Source organism: Triplophysa dalaica, chromosome 2 (assembly GCF_015846415.1).
Source record: "Triplophysa dalaica isolate WHDGS20190420 chromosome 2, ASM1584641v1, whole genome shotgun sequence".
Classification (NCBI taxonomy): domain Eukaryota; kingdom Metazoa; phylum Chordata; class Actinopteri; order Cypriniformes; family Nemacheilidae; genus Triplophysa; species Triplophysa dalaica.
In genome coordinates, this window is record NC_079543.1 from 26,962,404 (window position 1) to 26,971,463 (window position 9,060).

Here is a 9,060-nt window from a genome sequence, read left to right on the forward strand (position 1 = left end):
TTCAGAAAGTTCAAGGAAGTTGTTTTTTCATTTTTTTCATTCATTAAATGACTTACGTTTTTAAATTGGTTAAACTTTTTCCTCGGTTGGTCTGTTTAGCCGCAGGTCGAGACGTTAGTAACTTCCAGGAACTTTTGAGAGCGTCATGAACCGCCATTGCTGTAAAAAAACTGTTCCATTGGTGACGCAACTCTATTTCCAACGGCTCTGGTCCTAAGGACATCTTGTTTAATTCTTAATTCGATTTTATCATTTTAAAGTGTGGACATTGATAAGATTAATTAATTAATTTATATTCTGGCTTAAATATGTTAGTTACAGTAACATTTCCAATGACTATCTTCCTTATATTTTCAGTATAATTTTAGTGGCCTAATATAATGATTTACAGTCATGTTGTTGTTGGTTTTGATATAATTAACTCATTTGACTTAAAAACATTCCTTAGGTTAACAAAAAGAAGAACAAAAGTAACAACTAGAAGATTCACTTGTCACATATATGTACCAAACATCTGTAACAGACATATAGTTGAAACATAATATAACACAGGATATCCCTGATAGCAAGCAACCTTTAAATCAATGTTAAGATCGTTCATTTGTCAGTGTTAGTTGCATTGAATCAATATCGCTTTTCACCTGGAATAAATGTTGCAAAAATGTTGAAATTTCATTCAACCACCATTGTTGTGATCAGTGTTTGCTTAAGTTGGGCTCTTGACTTTCATTAAGTCTCTTTACTGCTTTCGATATTATTTTGATAAGATCACTAAACAAAATTGGCATTAAACTAAGAAAGAGAGTTTTGTTGTTTGATTTTTATGCCAGATGTCAGTCTGTAGAAATACATAAAATTGACTGGTGTAAATGTTTTGGTGGGCAAATGCACGAGTCCTGGGCTGAAATAAAATGAAAGTGACACACATATATTGCTATAAACATCACTGTTAGCTCATAGGCCTACACTTTCTCTGGCATGCGGATGTAATGCTTGGTTGTCATGCGCTCAGTCTGCCCTACGCTGAAGTCTTGTCAAGCAAGAAGCAAGTTTTAGTTTTAGTTCTTGATTTGCTGCTTTTTACTCTTGTGGGTTTATTGTTTAATTAATAAAGTTTTTTGTTTAAAATGCTGTCTGCACCTGGGTTCTATCTCGCTAACCATTGGCTTAGAGGATGAGTAGTAGGGGAGTGAAGGGCACAAAGTGACGTGGGTTAATTGTAACACGCATGTTTATCATAGTTATACAGGGTTGAGCGATTTGTGCTCACAGTCTATTGCTGTGTCTGAGAGCCCCCTATACACTCATCCACTATTCCCTACATTATTCCACTGATATAGTCCAATTAAATTAGTGAATGAAAAAGAGTGAATGAATATTTTACAATCTGCATTCATTTGACATCTCTGAATTCTGTGTAAAGAATTTGAGCAACTACTTCCTCATTTGTTTCTGTTTTGTTTCTCATTTGTTTACATCTGAGACAAAATTGATACTTACATGAAACACACCCGAGAACTATAAAAGAGCAACATCTGAGCGTTAAAATCTTCTTTTGGGAAACAAAATCGTTAAATGAAATTCTTTGTTATGTTTAGCAGAGACGTAGAAGTAAATGTGTGTTGTGAACAAGCCGAAGATAAAAAAGCTTTAATAACTAGAAATGTGTCAGGAGTTGCATCCCATTTTTATCCTAATGCTATGGGTCAATATCAGATCTCTGATGAAACATGCACGTTCAGATTCAGCTTCATTAATGGTGCAACACTGAAAGCAAGTGTTCATTTGATGTATTACAGACCTGTCACTTTATGAACACGGAGAAAGATATTTGAAATAATTTTCCTGCAATTACAATATTTTTTCACTATTATGGTAGTGGATGATGAACCAGAACTGAAAATTGCTCACATTCTTCCAAATATCTTCTTCTGTGTTTATCAGAACAAATTCATTTAAACAGGTTTCAGGGTGAGAAAATGATGACAGAATTTTCATTTTTAGGTGAATTATTCCTTTAAAGGAAAAGTTCGCCCAAATATAATAATCATGTCCTCCCACATATAGAATATAAATGATCTGTTTTATCACCCCAGACTTTTTTGTTGTAACCTCATGTAATCTGATTTAGTAGTATTATAGAATAGATTTGAACTGGATAAAACAATGGTTTATTCTCCAAGTTGAACACTACTCGAAAAAACAACAACAAAAAATCTTTAAAAAAACATCCTGTCCTGTGGAACTGCATACTTCTGTTTTGTTAAACAGGAACTGAAGATACTTACATGATATTTAACCATAATATTTTTTCTCATAATATCATTGAGTATCTGAATGATTCATTTTAATGTGTCTGATTAATGGAAAACCGACCGGGAATATAAAAACACCATTGGTTTGTGTTCTTTTAACTTGGCAAACTAGTTTTTGCAGTTTCAGTCTTTAGCAATTGAAGGTCAATGTGAACCGTGTTTCGGATGTACAAACTTCATTTGACAATGACAGTAAAAAATCCTGTTGTACTGGTACAAAAAATGACCAGAGACGTGGTTTATAAAGACATGTATTAAACCTGTTTACTGTCGGAGCCCTTTTTGAGCCTACACATGAATTCGTTGCAACTAAAATGGCGGTAACTCATGATTTCTTTGAAATACAGATTTACTGTTGGTCTCATTTGAAAAAAGAAAACTAGCTGATCATTGCAACAACAAAAAAATCACACACGCACAAAAAAAATAATTAAAGGTATGTTGTTAGGTTTATTGTAAAAAATAAATTAAAAAAGTTTATGTTTATCTTTGATTAAAAGTTACGTAAAAAAAATAAAGGTCGTAAAAGGATAACAAAAAATGTATTCTAGAGTCTTCGACCTTTCCAATGATATTTGTCACGATTCGATAAGAAATTACATTCACAAAATTGACGCAAACTTAGGTTTCACGTATACGGAATGGGTTACACTGATGCAAGAAAGCATTGTTCACAATAACAAAGTGGCTCATAGATTATTATAAATATCAGCAACAAACAAAGACGGCGAAACTGCTTATTCATCTAATAAACATCTGGGTCATGTGATGGCTTGCACATTCTTGCATTAATGGCAGTGATTTTCAAATCCAATACACCCACTCGAAAAGTTATACTTGTTTGCACAAATGATAAGTGACTTTTGTTAGTGCTGTTTACGTCAATGTCTACAGTTAGCGATTAACCAAAACATGGTGCAATCACACTTTGTGAATGTTTTGAAGTGTAAATAAACATTCACAAATGAATAAATTCCATCTGTCAAGACATTCAAGATATCAGAGGCTCTCATCATGTACCAGATCCTCACCCTACGATTTCATTAGCAAAGTTATAGTAAAAAAATGGGATATCTGATTAAGGCAGCTGGTTAGCTTCTGTGATATCTTCCATCATAACAGTAATTGTTAAGTAATTTAACAATAAAAATGCTCACACATTTTTCTTGTATGTCTTTGTAACCTCAACGTCCGATCCGTGCAAATGTTTTCTTTAAAAAATGCTTTGTTCAAAAAGTGTTTAAAAACAGCAACAGAGATTTTGCATTGCATTATGAAATGCTGTTAAAACTTGCTCCTGATGTTGCAATACATCCTCCTGCAAAGCCAAAAGAACATTGTGAATTCAATGAAAGTGTCATAACATGGAGGAATTTCAACTCTAGTATGTATGAAATGGGTATCAAGTTCAAACATCTTAAGCGATTAAAATGACTTACGTTTCCTCTGGCGTTTTCTAAACATTATGCCCACAAACACAGCACCAATTACAATCGCAACAATGAGAAATCCACAAACTGATGATGTCATCACAGTGCCGTGAGTCACCATTTCTGCATCTGGACATGCTGAAACAACACACGTTTTGTTCTTTGTGTATTGGGGGTAGTGTAAAACTGACATATTTATTCATAATACATTAAGGTCAGAAACCCCCGCTTATACTCTCAGTATTGTGATCATTTAAAAAAAAGTTTTCAATGAAAAGTGAACTTTCATTAATTATAAAGATAAAATGATTTACTGATGTTCTGATCATTAAAAATGACATCATTTACTCACTCCCATGTCTTTCCAAACCCAAATTTTATTTTGCAAGCAAACAAAAGAAGATATTTCACGCAACGTTGGTAACCAAATAACATTGGCACCCATTGACTTCCGCACTGAGACTTTCTCCAAAAAATGATGTGTCCCACAAAAGAATCATCATGACATGAATCATGAGGATGAATAAATTACGAATAAATGTTTATTTTTGAGTGAACTGTCCCTTTAAAACGTGCGTTATTACTGGCTTGTTAATGTTACAGGCTTACCTGGCTTGCAGATCGTGACTATATTGTCCATGTCAGAATTTGTCACCTCACATGTCAGCCGTGTATTATTGCCAGTCAGCGTGATGTAGTCGCTGGTATTGCACAAGCCTGTCATCGGATCTGTTTTACACTGCACAGATAATGTCAAAACTTGACCGGCCACTTTCCACAGAATCTTTCCTTCGGGATGAAGTTCTGTGATCCGACAGTGGTACACGCCATCGCTTTGGTTACACGCCATAATGGGTTCTGATAAAAATAAGTGCCAATGGCAATGTTTTAGCTTCACAGCCAAGCATTTGAAAAATTCACATTGTCATACATGCTTAATTGGTTTAATACTTTCTAGCATAAAACAGGGAGCTCACCTGTAACCTTTAAATGGATTTCTTCCATTCGTAAAGGGATCTTGCTGTAGTAACATGTGTACAGCCCCTCATCCGACAAACGTACAGTATTGAACACTATAGAGCAGTTTCCGGACTGAATGTTTACATGTGTTCTGTTCTGAAACTGCTTGGCTGTTTGAGTCTGTCCGTCATTGTTTGCGTGCAAATTTACAACAACGTTGCCCTTCTGCCAGATAAAGAATGGAGAGGAATCTTGAGGGCAAGAACACGGGAGAACCGCCGGATGTCCAGCTTTGGCAGTGATGTTAAGAACAGTGCTGCCTTCAGTGTGGGACATATACACAAAACATACCATTCTTAAGAAAGCATTCTGTTGTTTAGAAATACCATGGTCTTACTATCCCTTACGAAAATGTACCATGCAGTAAAAAAACATAGTAAACGATGGTAACTGTAGTAAAATCATGATTTTGACCCAAGTAATCAATGCACCAAAAAACATGGTTACCACAATTGTACCACACAAAGAAACATTTTAGTAAGGGAGGGTATATCATATAAAGCATGGTACAATACGCATGTTATATGATCTTAAGTGTTTGCCTTATGAACATTAACTATGGTTTTGTTGTAATAAAAGCATAACAAAAGTTTTTGTGTAACCATTTTTCACTTCGTTTAATCTGTTGTTAACCCATAGTTAATTCTCCTAAGGGTTGAAATATAAAAATAAAAGTCATTTTAAATGGCTTTTGCTTTCCACAACCTCATTTTTTATAATAAAACGTCGGATAAGTATCCCAACATTCTGAAAGTTTTACTTGATCCGGTTATTAGTAATATAGCATTAAAACTCACCACAGCAAGAGTAAAAGAGCAAGAACACTCCTCTGAAACACACGGATCGCTTCACAAAGGCAAAATTCATCCCGACATCTGATTCTCTTTATTGAACCAATTCACATTTCATTGAAATAGTCTGGTTGTAGGTTGATGTACTAGTTAACAACTTTAGCTGACGTCTACAACTCTTGTGTATCTGACATCCATTCAGAGACACAAACACACACACACACACACACACACACACACTATGGCAAGCCAGGATATGAAAACGAAAGTAAATTCAACCCACGTTGAATTCTCACTCTCACTTCGCTTTTTACTAGTTTCTCGTCTTTTCATTTAATGGGCCAATGAACGCATCAGAAATGATGGTGTTTCATCAGTTGTAGTAGAATAGTTTTTATAAAACATTGTAAATCCGGTAAAGATCGGCATTTTGTTATGCTGAAGAATCGTGTAGGACTTCGGATGAGATTTTAAAACGTAATAATTAATTACGATTAAATATAAATAAATAGATTTTTAGTATTTAGTATCGTGTCAAATTGAGATAAAGCGTTTTGTGTTTAATTTAACATTGTTACAATCAATGCTTTTTTACGCACATTTAATTTATTCTAATTTTTTTATCAATAGGGTATTTTCGATAAAAGTACAAATACAGTACACAATTACACAATGCAAGTTACAAATAAATGAATTAAATGGCAAATGTTTCCCACGGTAACCTAACAGATCGACACATTTCTAGAACCAATCGCAACACAGAAAATGAGTCCTACGAGCCAATCAGGACACAAGCCGTCACTGCTGAGAGCCAATCACGGAACAAAACAAACCAGAGACCGACAGCTGGGGGCGAGCGGACAATGTTTGAGGGATTTTCGTGCTTTTTGAGGTAAACTTCAACATTTGAACACAGTTTGTCTGTTCTAGTGACGCAAAACGTTAGAGATCATCAATAATTATTAACAACAAACGGTTCATTTACAGTCAAATCTGCGCCAAACTATACTTGGACAGCACGCGACGTTTCGCGTTATTGATAATAATGCGCCCTTTGACCCACACCCATCCAAAATACGGACACGTGGTGGTTTCAGTTGGTCGAGTCGCCCATTGGCAGTGTCACATGAGACGGTATATGCTAAAATACCGTCGTCAGCCACACGGTCGTGTTCTAACCGTGGTTAAATCACTGTAATGCAATGCATAACAATAAGTCCAAAGGTGTAGTTGAAAATGGTCTGCTAGTCTTCTAACTAAACCAGTTGAGCTTCGTCTTGACATCTAAACTAAATCAGTTGATTTTCTATATGATGCAGTACATACATCATAATATTACACTTTAATCTGTCACTCATATGACCATCATTAAATGCGAAAGCAACTTTAAGTGTTTATTCATGTGCGTTTCCTCTGGGATTCGAACCCACAACCTTTGTACGGTTTACGTAAAGCTCTACATGAACAAACGTGATCAGATGTGTGACTTGTTTTTCAGTACATCAGTGAAAACAGCATCCAGGACAGATGGCTGTGGTCCGGTCTGAAGCGGGATCCGCACAGAATGCTGAGGCTGAGGAGGAGATCCATACAGCCATGCTGTGGTCCATCCAGGAGGCCGTTCACAGGCAGACGGTGCAGATCGGGGTCTCTGCGTGCGGTGCGACCGCAGTTGTGGATGTTCTGCAAGCGCTGGGCATCACGGTCACACCAGACACAGTGAACCGCTGCGTGCGGACGTCTCTTAGGAAGAACGAGGCGCTGCTGCCTGATTATTTGCTTTCAAGGAGCAAAGCTGGTACTTTCCACCCTCTTCATGTCAATGAATATATAGCGGTGCTGAGTGTAAGAATGAGCCTATTTTTCGTTGCAGCTGATAGACACTTTTATCCAAAGCCACTTACATTGCATTATACTACACATTTGTTTCCAAGTATGTGTAATCCCTGGGATCGTACCCATGACCACAGGAAATCTTCTACGTTCATATTAACATTCAGTTATTCATTCATGTCGTTTTGTAGCTCGGAGATGTCGTAAAGTCTGTGATAGTTAAACATTTGTTGTCAAACATGCACTTACAAAGCAACACAGTGCATTCAAGATACGTTTTAATTGATGAATGACATGATTTTACATTTGTGTTATTCAATTTATATTATATTGTGTAATGCAATTCATCCAGGTGCGACACACCAGCAGCTGATAGACGGAGCCGATCAGGCCAGCGGGGGTCGAATATTGGGGCGATTTTTTAACCTTTATCCCCGGCGGAGGGTGAAGTTGGTGCCATGGTTGGCACGTTGGATACTGCGCGGAGCCGTACCTGTGGCCACCATGAACATGCAGCGGGCGGTGCCCGAAGGAGAGGAGATTCCTGACGCCTGGCACCACCAGCTGATCTTTGGTGTGGGACCAGGCGCAGTGTTCATGACCAACCCTCTGGATGTGGGTGCGTATAAACCCGTTTGCAGAGCTCACAGTTCAACGAATATTGCAGAATAAATCCTGCTCCATATGTTCACGTCACTGCGTGGCTCCGTCGATGATTTGAGATTTTGTTTTTGCAGTGAGTGAAGAGGAGGTTCATGAGCGTCTGTGCAGCGAGTCAGTGCTTCTCATTCGCCGTGGGGATGTTCTCAAAAGACTGACTCGTGATGTTCCGCTATCACAGATCTCAGATCGGCATCCAGACTCGCAATGGAAGACATTAAATGTAGAGGGTATGACAGTATTTATCAAATCACACTTTTTTTGGTCATTTACTTCGTATTATGCTGGGTTGTCTTATTTATGAATTTATGTACATCGTTCACGAATGTATTGTGGCTGCAATTAAACTGTGAGCAGACATCGGTCCTGCATGGGACTTAAAATATTAATGATTTGCATTGATCAGATGATCGAATAGGTACCTGATTTTAAATTGCATTTGAAAAGAGCCAAAATCATATGTAAAAAAATCTCGTTTTACTGTCCACACATTTTGATCTGTGCCACAGAATAGATCGGGACGGATTGATTGAGTTTAAATGCAGCTGAGATGTCATGCTGTTACTTTATCTAAAGAGATTTCGTTTAACTGACCATGACGTTGCTGTCATTTATAGGTCAAGTTAGAAGGATGATCAGTGAAGAAGAGCAGAATGATGAAGCTCAACCCAAGATGACACATCTGATCATTCCAGCGGCGTACAGCTCTGGCATCACTTTGTTCGCTCTCAGAGACACTGATGTTGGTCAAGAACTTCTTAACAACCCAGAACTTCCTCTTCTGTGATGCATCTCATACCTGCCATTGGCTACTTTCTAACTTATTGTTGACATGAATTCAATATTTATAATGTCTGCTTTTAATAGTCCTTTTGTTTGTGAATGTTTATGCTGGGTTTTGCGCAGATTAAGAGTTCATGTTTACATCATGTTCTCAATTAAAGAAAAGAAAAATGTACATGATGGCTGTTCAGATATTTTTCTTTTTTACATAGTTTTTTCAAAATATAA

The 9,060-nt window shown here is 37.0% G+C and overlaps 2 protein-coding genes across 2 annotated transcripts; one reads left to right on the forward strand and one right to left on the reverse strand.

The window, feature by feature from the left end:
- Positions 1–2,745: 2,745 nt before the first annotated feature.
- Positions 2,746–5,787, reverse strand: LOC130408727 (CD276 antigen-like). Its single transcript, XM_056732152.1, has 5 exons — positions 5,563–5,787; positions 4,723–5,025; positions 4,355–4,603; positions 3,755–3,883; positions 2,746–3,633 (listed from the first exon to the last, which is right to left on the reverse strand). The coding sequence occupies exons 1-5, from the start codon at positions 5,630–5,632 to the stop codon at positions 3,587–3,589; spliced, it is 798 nt and encodes a 265-aa protein (XP_056588130.1). The 5' UTR covers positions 5,633–5,787; the 3' UTR covers positions 2,746–3,586.
- Positions 5,788–6,367: 580 nt separating this feature from the next.
- Positions 6,368–9,007, forward strand: LOC130408925 (uncharacterized). The gene is made up of 5 exons (XM_056732435.1): positions 6,368–6,448; positions 7,055–7,354; positions 7,742–8,008; positions 8,127–8,279; positions 8,667–9,007. The coding sequence occupies exons 2-5, from the start codon at positions 7,084–7,086 to the stop codon at positions 8,834–8,836; spliced, it is 861 nt and encodes a 286-aa protein (XP_056588413.1). The 5' UTR covers positions 6,368–6,448; positions 7,055–7,083; the 3' UTR covers positions 8,837–9,007.
- The last annotated feature ends 53 nt before the right edge of the window (positions 9,008–9,060 follow it).

Coding starts and splice junctions, on each gene's coding strand:
- LOC130408727 (XM_056732152.1), bottom strand. CDS start 5,632: ATGAATTTTGCCTTTGTGAAGCGATCCGTGTGTTTCAGAGGAGTGTTC. Junction 4,604..4,722: donor AATCCATTTAAAGGTTACAG/GTGAGCTCCCTG, acceptor TATTTTTATCAG/AACCCATTATGGCGTGTAAC. Junction 3,634..3,754: donor TAGAAAACGCCAGAGGAAAC/GTAAGTCATTTT, acceptor TTGGCTTTGCAG/GAGGATGTATTGCAACATCA.
- LOC130408925 (XM_056732435.1), top strand. CDS start 7,084: ATGGCTGTGGTCCGGTCTGAAGCGGGATCCGCACAGAATGCTGAGGCT. Junction 7,355..7,741: donor GCTTTCAAGGAGCAAAGCTG/GTACTTTCCACC, acceptor CAATTCATCCAG/GTGCGACACACCAGCAGCTG. Junction 8,009..8,126: donor GACCAACCCTCTGGATGTGG/GTGCGTATAAAC, acceptor TTGTTTTTGCAG/TGAGTGAAGAGGAGGTTCAT.